At 53.1% G+C, this 23617-nt stretch overlaps 1 protein-coding gene across 3 annotated transcripts in view; it reads right to left on the minus strand.

The window, feature by feature from the left end:
* ITGAE (integrin subunit alpha E) overlaps window positions 1–23617 on the minus strand; it is a 60573-nt gene that overhangs the window by 20102 nt on the left and 16854 nt on the right. The window contains exons 3-18 of one of the 3 annotated variants that reach the window (XM_069603139.1): window positions 15797–15888; window positions 14275–14342; window positions 13816–13933; window positions 13454–13588; window positions 12951–13066; window positions 12204–12355; window positions 11035–11188; window positions 10318–10468; window positions 9306–9373; window positions 8167–8302; window positions 7324–7469; window positions 6808–6948; window positions 5916–6152; window positions 4797–4927; window positions 4163–4293; window positions 2069–2232 (exon numbers count right to left, since the gene is read on the minus strand). In XM_069603139.1, the coding sequence (XP_069459240.1) occupies window positions 2069–2232; window positions 4163–4293; window positions 4797–4927; window positions 5916–6152; window positions 6808–6948; window positions 7324–7469; window positions 8167–8302; window positions 9306–9373; window positions 10318–10468; window positions 11035–11188; window positions 12204–12355; window positions 12951–13066; window positions 13454–13588; window positions 13816–13933; window positions 14275–14342; window positions 15797–15888 (2140 nt within the window). Of the gene's footprint in view, window positions 1–2068; window positions 2233–4162; window positions 4294–4796; window positions 4928–5915; window positions 6153–6807; window positions 6949–7323; window positions 7470–8166; window positions 8303–9305; window positions 9374–10317; window positions 10469–11034; window positions 11189–12203; window positions 12356–12950; window positions 13067–13453; window positions 13589–13815; window positions 13934–14274; window positions 14343–15796; window positions 16118–23617 lie in introns of those variants that run through there. The other 2 variants (XM_069603140.1, XM_069603138.1) reach the window with 2 other exon arrangements.

Below are 23617 nucleotides of genomic sequence, written 5' to 3' on the forward strand. Positions count from 1 at the left end.
GGGGGAGAAGATAACAAAAAGAATACTTTTAACTTTGATGTGGTCACAATATTAAAGAATGAAAGGGGTTAAGCTAGGAGTCCTAAGCCTCTTCCAAGTAAGCCAGGCTGCCAAGAGCATTGGGAAAACCTCCCTTGATCTGCCACGGCCTCAGGCCTCCTAACTCCTTCTGGTTCCTGCCTCAGTCACAGAGGGGTTCTGGCCAGGAGGAGTTAAATGCCAGCTTGGACTTAGAGGACAAAGGGGAGCCAAGAAGAGGAAGAGTTGTGGTCTCAGCTCTGTTTACAAAGATCTTTCCTGAAGCGGCGCAGAGGACATATTGCTGCTGCTAAGTCGCTTCAGTCGTGTCCAACTCTGTGCGATCCCATAGACGGCTCCTCCATCCCTGGGATTCTCTAGGCAAGAATACTGGAGTGGGTTGCCATTTCCTTCTCCAATGCATGAAAGTGAAAAGTCAAAGTGAAGTCGCTCAGTTGTGTCCGACTCTTCACGACCCCATGGACTGCAGCCTTACTAGGCTCCTTCATCCATGGCATTTTCCAGGCAAGAGTACTGGAGTGGGGTGCCATTGCCTTCTCCAGAGGACATATTAGAAAAATAAAAACTGTAGACCAGAATTTCCCTGGAGGTCCCTGGAGGACTCCGTGCCTCCAATACAAGGGTCATGGGTTCAGTCCCTGGTGGGGGGACAGCCAAAACAAATGAACAAAAGAACCCTGAAGACCAGGAGATGGCCTGGGATGCCACTTGCCATTCTCTTTGTTTATTGAGACTTTTTGCCAGGTGGGAGCTTTGAACACCTGAGAACAGGTGAGCAAGCATCTTGGCTGGAAAAGGTAGCTATGCTTATCTTTAGGGAAGTCACAGACTTACTAGAAGTCTTAATCCATTTAACAACCAAACAGATGTTGGAACAGATGTGTAGTCTAAAGCATAATTTATGCGTTTATTGGAATACATGACCCTTTGAGGTCCACAGTTTGGGGTGCTGGCAGACTCGGAGTCCTGACAAATCTATTTTTTTCATGTTTCTAGGTACCTTTGTCAGGAGTAAACTTTTGCAAATGACAACTTTTGTCTTTCTATTTCTACTTTGCCTCACTCAGGTTTTCTAATGTCGTCTCACATAAGGGCTTTCTACCCCACTGTTGTTATCAGGTGGGGGAGGGAGCTCTGTTATTTCCAGTCTATTACCAAGAAAAATGGCAGCAATTAGAGGATTTCCCTTTTTGTCCAGTTTCTAGGAAACTCAGAGATTTACTTAGTGTTCAATCTCTGTAGATTGCTTTAACTTGGTTTTCTGGTACCATAACCCCCATCTCCCACACCATCATGTGATTCTTTACCTATTATGATTGTTTTAGTTGCCTCATTTGTGTGTGTGGACCCCTGTACTTCACTCCATGCACCTCAGTTCTTTTCTCAACAATACAGACCCCCTCTGGGAACTTCCCTGGCAGTCCAGTGGTTAAGACTCCCAGCTTTCACTGCAAGGGGCACAGGTTCGATCCCTGGTCAGGGAACTAAGATCCCACATGCCACATGGCACGGCCAAAATAAAATAAAATAAATAACCAATAAGGACCTACTGTATAGCACAGCGCAGGGAACTCTGCTTAATATTCTGTAATAATCTAAATGGGAAAAGAACTTGAAAAAGAACAGATACGTGTGTATGTATAACTGAATCATTTTGCTATACCCCTGAAACTAAACAACACTGGTAATCAACTATGTGTGCACGCTCAGTCGTGTCTGGCTCTGTGCGGCCCCGTGAACTCTAGCTCCCAGGCTCCTCTGTCCCTGGGATTCTCCAGCAAGAATACTGGAGTGGGTTGCCACTTCCTTCTCCAGATCTTTCCGAAGACCCAGGGCTGGAACCCACATCTCCTGCATCTCCTGCACTGGCAGGCGGATTCTTTAGTACTGTGCTACCGGAGAAACCCCTGTTAGTCAGCTATACTCCAGTATAAAACAAAAATTAAAAAAAAAAAAATGAAACAAAGCAACCTTAAAAAAAAAAAAAAAAGACAGACCCCTCTGGACTCTTGGAAACTCCTCCACTCACATGTCCATCTGTAGGGATGAGCAAGAAGGACTCACAGAGACGGGGCCCCCTGCCCCATTCCCTAAGGGAGCTCTGATCCATCCTCTTGTCTGAATGCTGCAGCCGTTTCCTCTGCTTCACCACATCCACGTCCAATGTGAAGTTCAGAGAGGTCTCACCAAGGCCTGGGAATGAAGATCAGATCTTTCTGATTGAGCCACGGAGGTCAAACTCCAGACCGAGGGCCCTCCCATGAGCCCCTCCTGAGTGGTTTCCCCCACACAGGCACTTCCCCGAGTTTCTTCATTTCAAAGTTACTTTTCTCATGTCTTCTGTCCCCTGGTTAGGGTCCCTCAGTGCCCGAGACCCAAACCTGGGGCAGAACATCCCCAGGGCTAAGTCAGTCTTCCCTATGGGAAGAGGGCTTTTAGAGAGGAGGCTAGGATTGAGGGGGAAAATATTGAGGAGGAAAAGTTCAAGGAAGGGGGAGAGAGAGAGACCATACAGTAAAACCTGAGGCTAGCAGAGCTGGAAGAACCTTGTGGATTACCTGGGCCAACTCCCTAACTGTAGAGAAGAAAAACAGGGGCCCCGGCTACCCTAGTGGCTCAGTGGTAGAGAATCTGCCTGCCAGTGCAGGAGACAGGGGTTCAATCCCTGGTCCAGGAAGATCCTGCGTGCTGTGGAGCAACTAAGCCTGTGTGGTACAACTACTGAGCCAAGTCTGTGTGCCCTAAAGCCTGGGCTCTGCAACAGGAGAAGCCACCACAATGAGAAGGCCACACACCACAACTAGGGAATAGCCCCCACTCGCTGCAACTAGAGAAAACCCACATGGCAATGAAGACCCAGCACAGCAAAAATATATAAAATAAATAAATATTAAACAAAACAAAATACCAGGCATGGAGAGTGAAGGACACCTGCCCAGTGTCACATGACCACCCAGCAGATGCAGTTCAGGCTCTGTGGCCCAAACCTTCCAGCCTGTACAGCTGGAAATGACAGGGCTGCCCTTCTCTAATAACCAGACTTGATCCTGGACTCCTGCGGTAAAACCAGGCCGCCTGGGAGCGCGCTTTCTGACCTGCAGGAAGTAGAGCGACTTCTCGGGGATGGTGACTGAGAGACGAAGCCCTGGGGACTGTTGCTGAGGGTTTGTGCTGGAGGAGACCTCTTGGGTTGGCAGGAAGTACCTGGGCTGTGAAAGTCATGCCTACCCTCTGCCTTCCAGAAGGTCTCCCAACCAGTACCAGCCAAGGGGGTGGGAAGGGAAGCCAGGCCTCCAGCAGATTATCCAATCCCCCTAGACTAGGGAGAAGGCAGAGGGAGGGAAGGGGAGAAGATGTAATCAGAGAGAAAGAGGAGAGGCACCTACACACACACAGGCGTGGGCACAGCAGCTGGAGATGGAGAAGGGCCTGCCTTTTTCCAAGTCTTCTTTCAGAAACCCAACCCTTCAACCCGAGGACGGGATCCAATGCCCCTCTTCCCAAGAGGGTCAGAAAAACTCTTTCAGAATGTGGACTTAACAACAGGTCACCCTTTTCTGGGGCGGTTCCCATTAAACTGAACCTAAAGTCAAAGGAACACCAAAGAACTGATACTTTCAAAATGTAGTGTTGGAAGAGACTCTTGAGAGTCCCTTGGACTGCAAAGAGATCAAACCAGTCAATCCTAAAGGAAATCAACCCTGAATATTCATTGGAAAGACTGACACTGAAGCTGAAGCACCAAGACTTTGGCCACCTGATGTGAAGGACTGACTCACTGGAAAAGACCCTGATGCCAGGAAAGATTGAGGGCAGGAGAAGAATGCGGCAGCAGTGGATGAGATGATTAGATAGAATCACCCGCTCATTGGACATGAATCTGAGCAAACTCTAGAAGAAGGTGAAGGACAGGGAAGCCTGGTGTGCTGCAGCCCATGGGGTCAAAAAGAGTCGGATACGACTTAGCATCTGAACAACAACAACAGGTCAAAGGAACTAAAATCTAATAGAGAGATTTCATAACACCCCACCCCTACCCAGCCCTCTTTCTCTGTCCCCTCCCCAACTGAAGCCAACAAAGAGTGACCAGAGCACTGGACAGGTCAGCTAGGCTGCCTGTTACCTGATTCAGCAGCTAGGGTTGCAGAGTTGATTTCAAAACACAAACACACATTCACGCTGCTGCTGAAGCCAATGGGCAGTGCCTTGGGAGTGAAGTTCATGGACACCTTCAGATGAACCACAGGTCTTGAGCTAAGTAAGACAGCAAAGGGGCACATGAGAAGTGACCACAGGACTTCTGGATCAGTGTCTGGCTCTTTCATTCATTCAGTGAGTATTTACGGAACATCTCTCATACGCCAAGTGCTCTTCTGAGTCCTCAGAATATAGCAGAGAAAGAGACAAGCCTTGCTCTAGTGGGAAAACGGACAACTATCAAATTAACATGAAAAAACAGGAAAATCCTCTGTGCAGGAAAAGGTATGTTAAAAATAAAATAGGATAAGGTAATAGAGACTAGGGGCTACTGTGAAGTAGGTGCATTGTCATTCCCATTTATAGATGAGAAAACTGGAACTTAGAGATTCTGCCCAAGCACACACTTAAGCTCAAGCTTAGATTCAAACCCAGTTCGATGGAGCCGATGCTCTTAAACAGCGCACTCCCTCCCTCCCATCAGTGCCTGGTGTCTTCTTGGGGTCATTTAGGGTAGGGCAACGGGGTGAAGCTACTCAGAAGGCAGGGCAGACCCCTACCGGAGTACAGCCGCTCGGCCCAGCGCACCCACGGTGATGTCAGCAAGGCCATCGCCATTGAAATCTAAGCCGCCGGCCACCGAGGTGCCGAAGTAGCGGAGTCCTGGGGCCACCGCCGAGGCTCTGATCCTCTGTGGGGGAGAAACACAGGATGTCAGGGAGAGAAGCGGTTTCCTTTCAGTTTTATTCAGTCAACAGATTGGTCCACTCCAGGGACACTGAGGCACTGGAAAGAAAAAGTAAGGTTCTCCCAGGGGAAATGGCATTTGAACAGAGGCTTGAAGGGGGTGGGGCTTGACCAAGAGGGTAAGGAGGGCGGGGGTGGGGAAACAGCCAGGGGTCAGTGCAGTGGGAAAGGGGAGACCAGGCGCCAGGAGGCCTGATTTGGGGCTGGGGGGTGTCTACAGAATTACACTTCAGAACCCCACTGCAGACTCAGGGTAGAAGATGAGGTAGGAGTCAGGGTGTAGTGATGGGGCTGGATAGGATTTGGAAGATGGTAAGATCTTCAGGACGCAGAGGCTGACAGGCTGAGCTGGGGGTCTATGATTAGTCCAGGTTTCTGCTGTGAGCGGTGGAGGGATGGGGCCCAGAGGAGCAGCAGGTAGCAGGGAAGAGGGTGCTTTCCGTGGGGCATCCTGGGAGTGAGATGCTGGAGGCCATTCAGGGGAGGGGTGCAGGAGCAGCTGGACACACAGGACTGAAGCTTGGAGAGAAGCTGCAGCTGGAGGTGGGTGGCAGTGCCCATGAAAGATATGGTGTGGAATTCGGCAATGGAGTCCAGGGGGATGAGGATTATGCAGTGGGGTGGGGCAGGGGGCCGTGTGGGGACAGGAGCCAGAGAATGGACACAGAGAGGAAAGAGGATCTGGGGCAGGTCCAAGGTCAAGAATGCCAAAGAAGGAGACAGTCATAGGTCAGGAAAGAAGATGGATATTGCCACAACCTCTAGCCCCACTGGAAGGATGTGGAGGTGAGAACCTCCCAGTGACTTCTGTCCCCCAGGGGCCCTCTCAACCCCCTGGGAACTGCCTGACACTTAGGACTGGAGCTAGCTCGGGTCTCAGGCCCTCATATCTGGGGAAGATCAAAAGTGCCAGAGTAAAGGCAAGAGGTCACCTGTGGCTGGTTGGCAGAGAGGTCAGCCAGCTGGTTGGTAGAGCGTCCATTGTAGATGTACACACTGCCGAAGCCTGCACCATTGTCTCCCTCAAAGTCCTCCAAGGGGGCCCCAATGGCCACGTCTGTGAGCTCATCCTGACTGATATCCCCCACTGTTGCCATGGCAAAGCCAAATCGGGCATAAGTTAGCCTGGGGTGCCCACTCAGCATGCGTGCCAAGGAGAAGGAGCCATCCTGTAAGGCAGAGAGGCAGCTAAGCCCTCAAGACAAAGAGGCAGTGAGGTCCTGCCCCACTGTCACTCCGGGAGGCAGGCTCAAAGACTCATTGATTCTGACTCTCCAGCCGGGAGTCTGAGGCTCAGAAAAGGCAAGAGACCTTCTCAAGTTTACATAGTGAGTGACTGATGAAGCTGGGGTCCTGCTGCCTTGCAGTCCAGGACCCAGAGCTGCACCCCTCGCTCCCACAATTGGGTTACTACACTGGCGATCAGGAGGCCTGGCTTCTTGGCTTGGCTCCATCACACACTGGCTCTGTAAACCGGGGAAAGTCTCAAACATCACTGAGCCTCAGCTTCCTCATCTGTAAAATGGGAGCAACAGCCACCTCCCACAGTTACTGTGAGAAACAAATGAGATTACAGATAAAACATACTTTGTCAACTGTGCAGCTATGTGGAATCTCACCATCATCAACATGAGATGGTAGGGTGGGGAAAGTAAGAAAGAGGGGGCGGGGAGCAGCCGTCCCACCAGGCTGCCATCCACCCTGAGCTCCCCATCACCGCCCTCCCGTGCCAGGCGGGGCCGGGGCACCTCCAGCCTCTGTCACCTCAGCCCCAGGCTGAGTGGCCACAGCCTCAGCCACCTTGTGAAGACGGAGATCTCTAACCTGCTTGTTCACACGGTACATGTAGACTCTGCCCTCCTCTCCTTGAATGTGGTAAAACGGGGCCGCCACCAGCAGCAAGTCTGTGATGCCATCCATGTCAACATCCACAGGGCACAGCTCAGAGCCAAAATAGGACCCCAACTACAGGCCAGGGGAATTGCAGCTCACGGGGAGTGCCAGGGACCCCCTACCCCCACTGCCACCACCACCACCAGCCCCCTCGGCCAGGCTAGACCCCTGCTCATGTTCTTCCTGGACCATCTGATTTGGGTCAGACCAGGTCAGCATGTTCTCCAGAATAACATAGGAGGCTGGGTGAACGGCTGGATCCCCCACGATGGGGAAAACCAGCTGGCACTCAGGCACACAGAGCCGGGGCCAAGGCTGAGTTCTGTTCAGACACAGTCCCCCACCCTCTGTGTGCCCTGGAGCCCACTCCTTTCCCTCTGGGGTCTCTGGATCCCCATCTATAATAATGGTGGGGGAGAGGGGGCGTGTTCCTTTTCTAACAGGTACCTGCTCGCCCTCCAGCACTGGCATGAAGTTGTTGGTCTCTCTGCCCACCTTCTGGAGCTCAAACACAGCCCCCCGCTGCTTGTGCCGTGGGGCCCCCGCCACAAAGGAGAGGCCACGGGCCTTGTGCAGCACAGCCACCGAGTAACCTGCCAGGCGGGGTGGTGGAATTGTGATCAGGACCTCCCGCTGGGCCATTCTTTTTTTCTCCTCCACCTTCCCAGTCAGGCCTTCCAAGTAGCTTGGGCAGCGGGGCAAAACTGGAGACACTATCTTATCCTCTTAAAAAGCATCAGTGGTGGCTCCCACTTACCCATGTACTCCGCCACACAGAACTGATATACACACACTACCACACATATAGCTTCACTCAAAATGCTCTCCACACACATGCACCACCCACGCTCATCACAAACGCAATATATGAAGGCTGAGGACCGGGTGCAGGGTCACTCATCACTATTACTAATGGAGAGGCCCCGCCTCCCTAGGCAGCTGCCCAGGACCTGGCACTTTGGTACCAGCCTCAGGGTCCATCCCTCAATCCACATGAACAACCATGGCCCTCTCCAGCTAGGAATCCTACCACAGCCTGCGTCCCTACTCAGGCCCCGCCCCCACCCAGGTAGCCTCCAGGCCCCGCCCCTCACCCAGGCAGCCTCCTGGCCCCGCCCCTCCAGGCAGCCTCCGGGCCCCGCCCCTCACCCAGGCAGCCTCCGGGCCCCGCCCCTCACCCAGGCAGCCTCCGGGCCCCGCCCCTCACCCAGGCAGCCTCCAGGCCCCGCCTCTCACCCAGGCAGCCTCCTGGCCCCGCCCCTCCAGGCAGCCTCCGGGCCCCGCCCTCACCCAGGTAGCCATACTGCGCAGACTTGGTGTCCACTGCTGTCTGGTTCAGGAAGCTGCCATTACAGCTGTGTGTGTCATAGAGCAGTGCGCCCCCGGACCAATCAAAGGCCCCTACGGTTCCGAGCAGCACCTGCCCCTGCAGGGGAGGAGGGTTGGAGGCCATCTGAGCGGGAGGGACTCAGGGCCAGCCAACCTGACCGAAGGCCTATCTGCCAGCACAGCAAACCTTGCAGGGGACTGGCGGAGGAGCCGGTGGAGATCAGTGCCCACCGGCCCAGAGACGCTGGAGGAAGGTGAGAGGCAAACACTGGGTTCCGGCCTTGTACCCAGGACTCCACCAGGGCAGCTGTCCCTCCAGTACCAGCAGCCTCTGGCACAGAAATCCAACCCGGGGGGCCCAGATATTGAATGTTTGAAAAGGGCGTTCGTGTGTATTCAGTCACATCAGACTCTTCCTGTGATCCTATGGACTGCAGCCCGCCAGGCTCCTCTGTCCATGGTATTTCTCAGGCAAGAATACTGAAGTGGGCTACCACTTCCTATTCCAGGGGATCTTCCCAACTCAGGGATTGAACCCATGTCTCCTGCATTGTAGGCAGATTCTTTACCACTGAGCCACCTGGGAAGCCCACATTAAACAAGTATGGCTCAGCAAAATGGGGCTTATCTCCCCCAAGGCTGCACATCTGGACCTGGCACCCAAGGCCCACGTGTGCTGAGCGACATGCTAACCATGCTCCCACCAGACTCGTGGACCATGTCCTCACAGCCTGTATCCCACCCCATCAGTGGGGAACAGGGCCTCCAATGGGGAGAAGTAGGCGGCTTGGTGGGCAAACCCACCCAGGCCTGGGGGTTCCCAGTCTGTGTTAAGTGAGCCGCTTAACCCTTGAACACAGGACAGAATGACTCCCTGTTATAAACTGGGTCACCCTCTCCTTGACCGCACAGGCCCAGGTTAGGGTAAGTGCACAGGCCCAGGTTAGGGTAAGTCCTTTGTCCTAGAATGGCTCCTTTAGATGCCTCACTACAGGAGGACCCTGTAAGCCAGTTTGGGGCAGGGGAGACCCCGAGTTCCTAGGAGTCCCTGGGGCCCCTCCTCTGTGCTGAGCTTGCCTGGTGCTCAGTCAGCCACGTACCTTATCCAGGATCTGGGCGCTAAACCCAACCTGTGCCAGCTGGTAGTGGAGGGCATCTCCAATTGTGCCTGAAAGCCAAGAAGCCCAATGAGCCCACTGTGAGTTGAGGCAAAGGGAAAAACCAAGTCAGGGTGGAGATTGAGGGGCCTGCGTTAACAGCTGCTGGCAAAGTAGGCTGGGCTGTTCCCTCCCTCTTCCTGGGCCCCGGTTTCCTCATCTGTGAGCTCCTGGGAGCAGGAACCATTCCCCAGTCACCCTTCTTCCAGCACGGGAAAGAGCTTCTCATCAGAGCTTCACAGAACTTGGGAGTGCCGAGGATGGCTGAGACTATTGTTACCTTTTTATTTTGATTTTTTAAACTTTTTATTTTATATTGGGGGCTTGCCTGGTGACTCAGATGGTAAAGAATCCACCTGCAATGCAGGAGACCTGGGTTCAATCCTTGGGTCAGGAAGATTCCCCTGGAGAAGGGAATGGCTACCCACTCCAGTATTCTTGCCTGGAGAATTCCAAGGACAGAGGAGCCTGGCAGGCTACAGTCCATGGAGTCACAAAGAGTCGGACGCAACTGAGCGACTAACACTTTCATTTTATATTGGAGTATGGCCGATTAACAACGTTGTGATAGTTTCAGGTGGACAGTGAAGGAACTCAACCATACATATACAAGTATCCATTCTCCTCCCCCAAACCCTCCTCCCATCCAGCTACCACATAACTTTGAGGAGAGTTCCATGTGCTATACAGTAAGTAGGTCCTTGTTGGTTATCCATTTTAAATAGAGCTGTGTGTACACGTCGATCCCAAACTCCCAACGGTTCCTTCCCCCCACCTTTCCCCCTGTCAATTGTTGCCTTTTTAGAGATGGAACAGCTGAGGCTCGGAGAGGTGAGGGGAGTTGCCAGAGTGCCACATGGAGGGAGGACAGGGATGGGGCTGGAGGGCGGGCCTTGGGCCTCCTGCTGAACGCTGAGGGGGCCACCACAGGGCGGCCTGGGCCCTGGAGCCTCACCTTCCATGCGAATGATGCTCTCCTGCAGTTTGCTCAGCAGCCCATCCAGAGCCATGTAGTTGGTTACCTTGAAGGCATGATCCTCATCGGGGTCCGAGGCGATCAGCTTCAGCTCATGGTATGCTTTACTTTTATTAAACGCTCCTCCCACCTGCGCAGAGGCCCCAGGTCAGTGGGCCAGCACCGTGAGTGGTCTCAAGGCCCAGGGAGAGAGCTGAGCCCCTCCGTCTGGCCTTCAGGGCCCCCCATCACCTGCTTCCTTCTTTCCCTGTACCTTGCTTCCCCATACACTCTACCTGAATGTTCCTGAACACACCAGGGCCCCCCACCCCCGCCCGTGCTGTTTCCTGTGCCTGCAGTCCTTCCAGCCTTCCCCGGGCACTAGGTCAGTGGCTCCTCTTGTCCTCTGAGACTGGGCTCTGCACCAGCTCCTCCAGGAACTCTCCCTCCCGGGGGCTCCCAGGATATCCAGTGCTCTCCCCATAACTTCTGGGAGAGTAAGCTGTGACCACCAGTGGGAAATGAGCCATCTGGGGGAAGACCCTGAGTGGGGTTGGGGGTGTGGGGAGCATGGGACACAGGGGCTGAGAGAAGTTGGTGTTTGTGACTGGAGCAGGGTTTGGGTAAGCTGCTTTCTGATGCCCCTCAAGAAACCCTGACTCCTCACTGCCTCAGGCTGTACAGAGTCACGAGGTACCCCCAGCTCCTGGCTCTTACCCCAATGGCAAAGCGCTCAACACCACGCATCTTTGGGGAATTGATGACAGTCGTGAGGTTGAGGGGGTCCTGGAAGATTTCCCCATCGGTGAGCACCACCATGACCTTGGATGCCTTTGCTCTTGAGCCTTGGTTTGGTGTGAAGATGTTATCTCTAAGTCAGGGAGGGGAAAAGGGAGAGAGAACTTTGCCAGACAGTTGACTGAGCCCTGGGGAGGTGTTATTCACTGGCTTGTTTTAGGATCAAAGATTAAGGAGCCCTCCTAGGAGGACGGAGCCCCAAAGAGGGGTGGTGATGTCCCTGGGTACACAGCAGCACAGGTGCAGGAGGTAAGACTACAGCGCAGGTGTTCCTACCCCTCACCTGCTCCCAACAGACAGGTGACACCAGAGGACAGCACTGGAGTCTATTCCTTGTGTGTATGTCAAACTAATAATGATGTTAATTACAGTGGCTAAGATTTACATAGCACGTATGCGCCAGCCACTGTGGTAAGAACCATAAATATATTTTTTTGGTTGCACCCTGTGGGATCTTAGTTCCCCAACTAGGGATCGAACCTATGCTCTCTGCATTGGAAGTGCACAGTCTTAACCACTGAACCAGCAGAGAAAACCTAGCACTGAACATATCTTAACCCATTTATCCTCAAAAATCCTATAAGGCAAGTACAATTATTATTATTTGGCCACCCCTTGCAGCTTGTAGGATTTTAGTTCCCCGAACAGGGACTGAACCTGGACTTCAGCGGTGAAAGTGCAGAATCCTAATCACTGGACCACCAGGGAATTCTCTATGATTCTCAATTTTAATGTGAGGCAGTTGAAGCACAAAGAAGTTAAACAGCTTGCCCAAAGTCTCATGAGTGCAAACTGGAGCTGGGATTGAAGCCAGGGAGCCTGCCCACTCACTCCTCTGGTAAGCACGGTGCCCTACTGCTGCTCACAGAAGTAGTCTCTGGAAGAATTTTTGGAGGACTGTCCTGGGGTGTCATCCATCAGCCAAGGCTAGATTGGAAGACCTCACAGTCCCCTTTTAGCCAAGGAAGAGCCTGAACCCTGACCCAGCCCTCTACATAGTCTGTCCAGCCACCTTCTCCAAGCAGGATGTCTCAGAGCCTCTGGGCAGGGTCCCAGGCTGGCAGCCAGTAGGTCTACAGATAACTCACAGGACGTGCTGCATGGCAGAGGCAGTCTTGGTGATTTTTCCCACTTGACTGATGTTCTTCACTCTGTCCAAGGAGGCTCTAATGTCTTGGCTGTCCAGAAGGTCAAGCTCGGTCTGGATGACTTCCCCATATTGCACCACGGCAAATCTGCACTGCAGGGCAGGGGCAGGAGGGGAGGAGTTTGGCAGAGCTGCTCAAGGCCACCCCTACCGCTTAGATGGCTCCCCCTGGAAGAAGTGGAAGAATCCACTCATTCCTCCTAGTCTCTGGGCAGGAGGAGATGCTCAGGCAGAGGGCAACCTCTAAGCCAGCAGGAGTGGAGAAAGGTGTGGTAGCAATGGCTCCTGGTGAATCATGGGCTTCTCCCGAATCTACGTCCCTGTGTAGCCCCCTCTTCCACACTGACTCCAGGATAGGCTGTGGTGACTTGCTTTGGCCCATGGACCTCAGCAAATGTGATGCAATCAGAGGACTGGGAAATGCTTGCCGTGAAAGAGTTGGACTGGGCTGCTGGAGACACATGGCCCAGAAACGTGAAGGCAATTTAGGGGCCAGTCAAGCAGGTGTCTACGTCTGCAGGAATTAACTCCAGGTAAGAACAGCAGAAGAACCACCCAGCTCAGCCCAAACTGAATAGCTGACCCACAGAAGGAGAGCAGATCCTTGGTGGATGTTTTGAAGCAGTTTGTTCACAGTGGTGGTAGACGACCCACAAGTTGTGTGAATCCAGCTCCAAGGGAAGCCCACCTCAAAGCACTTCTCATAAAAGTTCTCCATCATGTCGTAGATGAAGTCTTTGGCTTTCTGGAAGTCTGGGGGATCAATGCTTCCTGAGCCATCCAGGACGATGGCGATCTCGGTGCCTGGGCCAAGATGGGGAGCAGGTTAGGAGTGGGTGTGGCGTTTGGAGTGAGGGCAGCTCTCCCTGCTCTGAAGGGCACCCGCCCGGTCAAGCCCTGAAGGCTCAGTTCAGGGGGGACTCAAATGCCACTCCCAAGAGTGAAGCCTTTGTCTCAGAGGCAGAGAGCCAGAACCTACTCAGGCTCTGATGCTGTATGAGTCTCTCCCAGCACCCCTGCTCCCCTCCCCTCTCCAGGTCCCGTCCCTGGGGGAGACAGAGCTGGTCAAGCCTGCAGAATGCAGCCACGGCTCCCCACGTTTTGGAAAAGGCACACCTCACCCCTAGAGGTCACCAGCCTAGGGGTCAGCTCTGACAGCCTCTGGGAGAGCCCAGATCTGCCTCTTCTCACCAGCTGCCTCCTCCTCTTCTTCCTCCTCTGCCACCTCCAAATCCCGTCGCCTCCTGGCTGTGTTCTCTGTGCTGCCTTTTTTGTCCCTGTGGCAGGCTCCAGCATCCACAGGGGCGTCAGCATCCAGAAATTTTTCTTTAAAAAGTCCACATGGAAGAGCTCAGAGTCAGATGGCTTCCTGGTTCACCTCCAGGCCAGCCCTCACTTAGCTTTCCCTGGTTCCCTTCAGCGGGGGGCAAAGGCTGCCCTGCCCCCTCCAGGCCCCTGTGTCCCTCCGCATCTACCGCAGGCTGGTACCTCTTCTTGCAGACCCCAGGAGAGCCCCCGGAGCTGTCCAAGGCCAGTGCAGGTCCAGTCCTTACCAAGGTTGGAGAAGTAGACCTGGGCCCGGGGACGGAGGTCAGGGGTCAGCAGGCTGCAGTTGCCTGTGAGCTCTGAGCTGAGGCTGCGGGGCTGCCGGGTTGGCACTTGAATGCAGACCTGGTAGAACAGGGGAACAAAGAACGGGAAAGCCAGAGTCACCCCTGACCCGGGCCACACCCACACCCCCATTCCAGAACGCAGAGCCTCAACCAGGCAGGGCACAGAACAGCCTGTTCACTCCTCCCTAGGGGGAGGACGAGTCAGTGCCAGCGTCTGTGTGCTGGGTCACACAGTGTACCCAGGTCATAGCCGCCATCAGCCCTGGGGTTGATCAATGATATAGTTGGGCTCAGCCCTGAGAATAACACACCAGCCAGGACTAGTATCCACAGGGGTCAACCAAAGGGGTCATCACCAGCTCCCCGAGGCCCTCCATCCCCTATGCCGCACACACTCACCAAAACACCATGGTGGTTCCGGACAGCCGTCACACCCTGGTACCTCCCCTTTGGGATGGGGACATGCTCTGAAACAGTGAAGCCCGGGTAAGGGGGGAGGGATGCTAGGAGGCAACCCAGGAGCCAAGGCTGAGGCCACAGGGCCGTCTTGGTCAAGGCCCCATGAGGACCAGCTGGCCACTCAGAGCAACCTCTAAAAGCTGGATAGAGGAGCCTTCCAGGACAAGCCTCTCCCCCAGGCTCCTTCAGTCTCATTCAACACGTGCCCCATGATGTCTGCTCTATGCTTGGCCTGTGACAGGTGGTGACAGGGATCCAGAAACACTGAGACCTCCTGCTGGTCCTCAGGGGCCCCTGGGCTGGTGGGCAGGCAGGTAGAGAAGCAGCAGCTGGCGTGTGTGCGCAGCACGGGGGAGGAGGGCAAGAGGCTGAGGGACTGGCCGAAGAGTCCGATGAACCCTCCCCTCTCCAGGTCCCGTCCCTGGGGAATCTTACTGCCCCACAACCCAGGGGCAGAAGTGTAGCTCCTTCCCCTCCCTCCCCATTGTGGACCTCAGCAGACTCTCATATTTGAGTCACAGGATCACTCAGCCACCATGCTGGACTATGCTCCCTTCTGAGGCAGAGATGGAGGCTGTTCAACACAGGGCCTCCCACATAGTCTAGGACTCCACCCAACACGGCTGAGCGGTCATCAGCGAAGATGGGCCTTCGGCTGGACTGGGTGGGATGGGGAGTGTTTGGTCAATGAGTGAATGAGGTCCATTCCTTTGTTCATTCAAACAGCATTATTGAGTACTTAATATATGGCAGGCCCCATGCATTGGGAAAGACCCTGATGCTGGGAAAGATTGAAGGCAGAAGGAGAAAGGGACAAAAGAGGATGAGATGGTTGGATGGCATCACCAACTCAATGAACATGACTTTGAACAAGCTCTGTGGGATGGCGAGAGACAGAGAAGCCTGGCATGCTGCAGTCCATGGGGCTGCAAAGAGTCGGACACGATTTAGCGACTGAACAACAACATGCTGGACGACAGGATGGCCACAGTGAGATGGGAGGGGGAAGGGTTGGGTCCCACTGAGGTGCAATGAGTTGGCGTAGGTTGGGTTTTGGAATCAAGTGGAGTTGGGTTCACATCTTTGGTACTGCCCAGATATGCGATGTTAGTCATACTGGAAGCCAGAGGCCTTCTCTGAACTGTAGCTTCCTCTTCTGCAAAAGGCTGTGGTTTTGAGAATTAAAAGTACACGAAGTACATAACAGAGTGTCAGGCGACATGGTGAACACTCCATACATTTTGGATTTCATTCTCATGGTTAGAATTGGGTCTGGAAAGATGGGTTAGGGGTTAGGGTTGGGTAGGGATGGGATTGGGCACCAGGTGGAAGGCTTGTTGTGGCAGAGTCTATGGTGGAGGGACCAGATTAGGTGGGGCCGGGGCTGGAATGATTGGCTTGGATGAGTGGGATTCCTAGAAAGGAGGTCCTGGGAGCATTCCTTGAAGTGGGGCTGACTTACCTACTGGTTGGCAGTGGAGCTCATCCTGGATGAGAGAACATTGATGCAGGGGCTTTGCTGTTTGGCTGGTTCTGGGGCTGGTGACCAGGAGCCTGAGCAAAACAGTCGAGCTTGTCAATGATCCCCTGTCTCCTCCCCACTGTCCAGGCTCAGTCCTTCCGTCCAGAGACCCACAGACTCCCCATTTGCAAAATGATGGAAAAGACCAGACCAAGACAGGCAGGCAGGCTCCCAGCCCAGGACAGTGGATCTGCATTTGAAGGGAGGCACAGGCTTTAACCTTGACATGGTTTCTAGCAGGCAATGGCTAAATACCTCCCCTCTCTGCCTGCTGGCCCACCTGACAGACATGGGGTGATATTGGTGGTAAATAAAGACTCTCTGCTCTTTGATGGTGGTGGTGGGGGTGGGGGGGCGGGCACCAGGAAGCCACCAGCAGCGCAGTTGTTTCTGTTGCAGGCAGTGCTGGCTTCCTAGCGGCGGCTGGGGGGGTGGGAGGTGCGGTCTGCCCTCACCTGGCTTCAGTGACTGTGCTTCCTGAGAAGAGCATTCTAGTGCCCCTCTCCCAGGGGCTGGTCAAAACTGGAGGTTCTGGGCACCTCGGCCTGGTTAAGGCAGCCTCAGGAGACGTGATTCCAGATGGCAAACTCCGCCCCCCACCCAGAGCCCAGAGAGACCCAGAGACAGTATCAGCCTAAATATTCTCAGAGTCCATGCCACCCAGGGGGATTAGAGCCGCCCCACAACAGGCAGGTCTCTCTGTCTTAAGGGCTGTGAGTAGGGGCCACTGGGGAAGGGTAACAGGGAAGCAAGTCCAGGGTTTTACACCAAGAGCAATGCGAAGCCACAGAGGGCTTTATGAAAGGGAACCACACGCTTATACAGGTCGTGATGAGCTACGGGGGGGCTGGGGTCCAGAAACAAGGTTGCGTTGCCACTTCCTCTTGTTACTTGACATGTTAGGAAGTTATGAAAGATATTCACTTTATCTTTCAGGTTGACAGGATAACAATAAAATCTATACTGTGTGTGTGCCCTCCCCAGCTTATCCCAAGCTGACTTCCACCCCGATAGGACTCCTGTCAAGGTCAGCGGTGGTCCCCACATTGCCAAGGCCAAGGGACACCTTTTCTGTCCTCGTCTTCCTCAACCTCTCAGCAGCCCTGGCCTGAAGGGCCCATCTGCCCCTTGAACCGCTTTCTCCTGGATTTCCCCTGACCTCCCTCACTATTCCTGCTCCTAATCCCTGGCTTGTTCCTTTGCTGTCTGACTTCTAAATGTCACCTGGGTTGGGGGGGGAGGTGGGGCGGGATCCCTGTATTCCTCACCACACACTGAGCAGCGTAGCTATAGAAAATGGAATAATGACCCTTCCACTCCCAGAGAAGTCCATGTCCTAATCCCCAGAACCCACAAATAAGCTACTTTTTATGGCAAAAGGCACTTTGTAGATGTGATTAAGTTAAGGCTCTTGTGAAAGGGAGTTTATCCTGGATTATGTGAGTAGGCCCAATGTAATCAGGCTTTCCCGATGGCTCAGCAGGTAAAGAATCTGCCTGCAGTGCAGGAGACACAGGAGATTGAGGTGCAATCTGAGAGTCAGAAAGATCCCCTAGGGAGGAAAATGGCAGTCCACTCCGGTACTTTTGCCTGAAAAATCCCATGGACAGAGGAGACTGGTGGGCTACAGTCCAAAGCATCGCAAAGAATCGTACATGACTGGGCGACTAAGCACGCACATCAGTATAACCACAAGGGTCCTTATCAGAGGGAGGCACTGCTGGCCTTAAAGATGGAGGAGGGGGCCACAAGCCAAGGGATGCAGGCAGTCCCTCGAAGCTAAAATAAGTGCAGGTACAGATAGATTCTCCTCTTGAGCCCCTAAAGGAACAAGGCCCTGCTAACTCCTTGATTTTAGTTCAGTAAGACCTGTGAAGGACACTGACCTTCAAAACTTTAAGATCATAAATTTTTTTTTTTCTCTTTTCGGCCACAGGGCACATGGGATCTTAGTTCCCTGACCAGGGGTCAAAGCTGTGCCCCCTGCATTGGAGAGGCAGAGTCTTAACCACTGAACTGTGGTTTCTGTACAAATGTGTACTGTTCTAAGCCACTTAAGTTTGTTGTGAATTTTTAACATGTTTATTTTGGCTGGGCCGGGTCTTAGTTGCTATATGCGGGATCTTTTGTTGCTGAACATGGACTCACTAGCCGTGGCTTGCAGACTCAGTAGACGCCGCACACAGGTTTAGTTGCCCCACAGCATGTGGGATCTTAGTTCCCTGATCAGGGATTAAACTCTTGTCCCCTGCACTGGAAGGTGGATTCTTAACCACTGGAGCACCGGGAAAGTCCCACATTTGTGGTGACTTTGTTATAGCAGCCCTAGGAAAGTAATAAATAACCTACTGCCCAAAGTCTAACAGATCTCTCAAATTTAGAATGTCCAGAACAGGACTATGGTCTGCCCTCCTGCGCCTGAACTGAACCTTTCCATCTCCCCGCCACGGATGCATGTCACCCCTGACCACCACGTTCTGGAGTCTGAGGCCTAGGAGGCACCTAGCTTCATTTTTTCACTCATACCCTCCATCAAATGCATCAGTAAATCCTACTGGTTTTTCCTCCAAATTATATCTAGAAAACGTCTCTTCTCTCTGTTTCCCCTGCCACCGTCATCTCGCCTGATGTGTAGTAATAGCCTCCTGTTATTTCTTTTTTTAAATTCAGTCTTATAAATTACACCACATCACTCCCCTACATCAGCAATCTCCCATACCCTTAGAAAGAGAGTCTGTCCATACCCCTTGCTGCAGCCAACAGGGCCTTGCACCATCTAGCACCTTCCCCAACCCTGAGACTCCCCTCTGGCTCCTTCGCTCCTCAAGCTCTAGCTCCACACTGGCTGGCTGCTGTTTCTAGGTTGCCCCCAGCTCTTTGCTGGCTTGGGCCTTCTGCCTTGCTGTTCCCTACTCTCCCCAAACCTGGCCCATTCTCATTCCTTGGCCTCGATTAACTGTCACAAATGCTTTTTCCAACCAGCCTCACATCACAACCCAGGTTCTCTGCTTTTTATCAGCCCATTCACTCCCTTCCCAGAACTCGTCCTGTTTGATGGCATCCTGTTCACTTTTTTACTGTTTATTATCTCTCTCTCCCCCTAGATGATAAGTTCCCCAAGGATCTTATCTATCTTGTTTGCTGTATTATTTAAGGCGCCTGGAATATGGTACAGAGCAGGGGCTTGGTAAATATTTGTTGAGTGATGATTGAATGACCGTCCAGGCAGCAGGTGAGGGGGCCAGTTTAGGGTGAGGTTGAGGAAGGCTGCGTGCAGCTCAGCTCTGTGAGCTTAAATCTGAGTCCCCAGATTTGGTTGCCTGCTCAGCAACCTTGCCTCTTTCCCAGACCCTGCCCAGCCCGAGCCTCAGCCCTGGGCCCAGCACCTTATTCTCTGCTCCCACACAAAGGTGGGCTGAGAACTGGGCTCTGACCCAGACCACATTTTGGTGGTGAAGGTGCAGCCCTGAATAGCCTCAGGTCTCCTTCCTCCTTTAGGCCTTGGCACAAGCTGTTACTTCCACTTGTGGTGCCTTTCACCTCCTTTTCCTGCAGAACAGTCGTCCTAAACACCAGCTCCTCAAGAAGCCTTCCCCAAAGAAGGAGCACCTTGACCCCTTCCAAGCCTTCTAGGAAGCCCCCAGTCCTGGACACCTACGCTTATCCCTGACTTCTGTTCCCGCTTAGACTGTGAGCTCTGGTGGGACTACCATGTACAGTTGCACAGGTTGCCCACTGCAGAACCCAACGTTGCCTTTCAACCATAGTCATGCAGTGCCGTGGCCTGGGGCCCAGTCTGAGCTGCTTCTGCTGCTCACCCCTTTAACCGGCCCCTCCATAGTGTGTGGTCTCTTGATCTCCAGGTTTATCCACCAAGAGACTGGCAAACTAAACTCAAACTGACTTTACCATCAGCTGATAGCCCCAGAGACCCTATTACACCTGGGCTGAGCGCAGCCTATCTCCTACCTTCACCTAGCTCTCACTCAGAGTCTATTCCCATACTTCCCAGGTGAAGTAAAAGTGAAGTCGCTCAGCAGTGTCCAACTCTGTGACCCCATGGACTGTCAGGCTCCTCCATCCATGGAATTTTCCAAGCAAGAGTACTGGAGTGGGTTGCCATTTCATTCTCCAGGGGATCTTCCTCACCCAGGGATCAAACCAGGGTCTCCAGCATTGCAGGCAGATGTTTTTCCCATCTGAGCCACCACAGGGGGAAAGCCTTATTTATATCCCACTCCACCTGCTGAAGCAGCCAAGTCCATGCTGCTGCCAGCTCTGGCTGTTACATCTTACAGAGAAATGCCATGAGGGAAAGAGGGGACACATCCTTGCCCAGGGACCCCAGCTGGTTCCTCTGTGGCCCAGACTGCCAGAAATGCATTTCCTGCCCTGTGAGCAGCCCGTGGTCTCAGGCTCCAAGGTTTGAAACCCAGAAGTGCCTCCCACCACATCCTCCTCCCCTGCACGTTCACACCTGTGAGCCCCTCTCTGCTTCAGCAGGTGTTCCGGGAGGTTTTCTTGAGCCCAAGAGGGCTCTTCCCCCAGCCCTGGGGTGGGAGGTGGGGTGGCTCAGAGCCTTCTGCTCTGGGAACTTCAAAGACCCCTCCTCCGCTGTGGCCTTTTGGCTTGGCTTCTGAGAGAGGTGGGTTAAAGTCTGTTGGGCCTGAAGTGGGCGTGGTGAGGGCCCTGCTGGGGTAATGGTGGGAGGGGGACTGGGCAGAAGACAGTCACAGATAACTCAGGCTGAAACCGAGCCTTGACCTTGATGAGCTGGGGGAGCAATCAGAATGTCATGCACTGCAAACTTTGTTAAAACTGAACGCTGATCCAGTGCAGAAGCCATGATCTAGCAATTCCACAGCTGGGCGCCCTGGTGCCTGATAAAAAAAAGATGCCCAGTGAAAGAAAATGCAGAGCTGTGCTAGTTGTCATAGCCCAAGGAAACTGCCAGAACACCTCTCATCAGCACTGTTCCCACAAGGGAAAACTCTAGCAATGACAATGGGTACCACTGCCACAGGCAACATTGATGAAATTCCTAGACTGGGTGTTGAGGGAGAGAAGCCTGACTGTATATCTTGTTTATGACCCATTCAAGAACAGGCAAAGCCAGTCTATGGAGACGGGAGAGGGGGTAGGGGGGCGGGGGAGGGCACATGGGGACCGGGGTTAACTCCCACCCAGGATGTGCCTGGTAGGGAGCGCATGGCTGTAGGGGGCTTGTGGGGGGGCAGGTCCTCTTCTGCCTCTTGTATGGATGCGGCTCACATGGGTGGCTCACTTTGTGAACATTCGCCGAGCGGCACGCTGACGCCAGGTGCAGTTTGCTGTGCAACAGTGCAGCAGTAAATTTACCAGAACAAAACACAGCAGTGCTTACCTTTAATTCACCTTCCTGCAGCCAGAACATTCCTAACAACCTCACTGCCCTCCCTGCTTCAAGCCCCTCTGTCTCCCCACACCTTTCCTGCAGGGGGACGGAGCACAGCCCACTTCCTCCATCCAATTCTCATTGTGCTAGGCCTCAGCAGCCAACGCCTTCCCAGCTCCCTGACTTGCTCAGGCTGGCTTCCAGATTTCTGCCCAAGCTGCTCTCAGCCCTGACACCCTGCTCTATGCTGACTCCCTCTCCTATGCTTTCTAATTCCTACTCAGCCCCTATGTCCCAGTGACATTGCATATCCTCTGACTGAAGGACACATGTGGCTCCATGTCACCAAAGCGCCTGGACATCCCCACAGAGCACTTATCCTTCCTCCCAATCGACCAATGGGTCTTTTTCCTGCAAGAGCCTGGGAGCTTCCTGGGGGCAGGGACTGTGTCTCCTCTCTCTTATGCCCCAAGCTTTACCTGGCCCTGAGCAGCTGCCCCATAATTACTGCTGAATGAATGAATGAGTGAATGGGCCCTGCCCTCACCACTGAAATCTAACGGTCACCAGCCTCTTCACTGGACAATGAGGAAACCAAGCAGGAGGTCCAAGCCTGCTTGGCTGGTGTGGTCATGGCCCAAGTTCAGGGATATGACGCTACCTCAGGGGCCATCACTGCCCACCCATCCTCCACCAAGCAGAGCTCCACTAAGTCCGACCCCCTGAGTGACTCTGCCCCAAAGCCGTCTGGACCCTGGGCTCATGGCTCAGGTGTGTGGGGTGGGCAGGAAACCCTGGACCACTGACCAGAAGCAAAGCAACTGAGGTGGGGATGAGGAGTTAGGGAACCAGCCAGGGGCAGCTGAGCCTTAGGGCAAACACAGGAAGAGCCCTGTGACCATCACAAACAAGAGAGGACGAGGAGGGGCTGCTGTAGATAAAGAGGTGCAACAGCGACAGGCAACACAGGAACCTTGCGTGAACCCTGGCCTCGAGACAAAGCAGCTTTAAATGGCCTCTCAGGGACCACAGGGGACGGTGGAGGGTGTGTCGTGACCCTTGACTGCAAAACTTCTAAAACCAGACATATCTCTACATACCACCACGACCTCCAGCTGATAGAATACACATTCGATCTGCTTGCTTATTGTCTATCTTCCTTGAGCGTAAGGATTTCTGTCTGCTTTGTTCACCACGGTACCCTCAGGGCCTGGCACACAGGAGGTGCTCTGTATGAATGCTTGTGAAAGGACTCTGGTGGTCCAATGGGTCCAATGGGTCCAATGCAGGGGGCCTGGTTTCAATCCCCAGTCAGGGAATCAGAGTCCACATGCTCCAAGGAGAAACCCCACATGCCGCAACTAAAGACTCAGTTCAGTTCAGTTCAGTCACTCAGTCATATCCGACTCTTTGCGACCCCATGAATCGCAGCACGCCAGGCCTCCCTGTCCATCACCAACTCCCGGAGTTCACTCAGACTCATGTCCATAGAGTCAGCGATGCCATCCAGCCATCTCATCCTCTGTTGTCCCCTTCTCCTCCTGACCCCAATCTCTCCCAGCATCAGAGTCTTTTCCAATGAGTCAACTCTTCGCATGAGGTGGCCAAAGTACTGGAGTTTCAGCTTCAGCATCATTCCCTCCAAAGAAATCCCAGGGCTGATCTCTTTCAGAATGGACTGGTTGGATTTCCTTGCAATCCAAGGGACTCTCAAGAGTCTTCTCCAACACATGTTTAAAAGCATCAATTCTTTGGCGCTCAGCTTTCTTCACAGTCCAACACTCACATCCATACATGACCACAGGAAAAACCATAGCCTTGACTAGATGGACCTTTGTTGGCAAAGTAATGTCTCTGCTTTTCAATATGCTATCTAGGTTGGTCATAACTTTTCTTCCAAGGAGTAAGACTGGCACGGCCAAATACATAAATATTTTTAAAATAAATAAATGCTTGTGGAGTGAAGGACCATAGTATAAATCATCCTACAACCTGCCTTCTCCAGTTTACAATATGTTTCGAGATTGACTCGGTTCATAACCATTGCACTCAATTCATTCATTTGACCAGCTTTTGGTATCACATTAGATGATTCACACCTTATTTCTTTCACTTTCTGATGATGCTTATTTCAAAACAGCATCACAATCAATACCTCTACGAGTATCTGAGAATATCCCTGGGGTTGGTATCTAGGGGTGGGATCCCCAAGTCAAAGGCCATGTGCATCCTCAGACCTGCTTGATAAGGCAAAATGATTCTCCCAGGAGATGATACCAACTCGCATTTCCACAGGTTCCTCCTTCACCACATCCTGGCTAACAGAATGTTTTTGTTTTTTTTTTTTTTCTTTCAACAGAATGTTGTCAGACAAAATGTTTTGCTTA

Source organism: Ovis canadensis, chromosome 11 (genome assembly GCF_042477335.2).
Source record: "Ovis canadensis isolate MfBH-ARS-UI-01 breed Bighorn chromosome 11, ARS-UI_OviCan_v2, whole genome shotgun sequence".
NCBI lineage: Eukaryota > Metazoa > Chordata > Mammalia > Artiodactyla > Bovidae > Ovis > Ovis canadensis.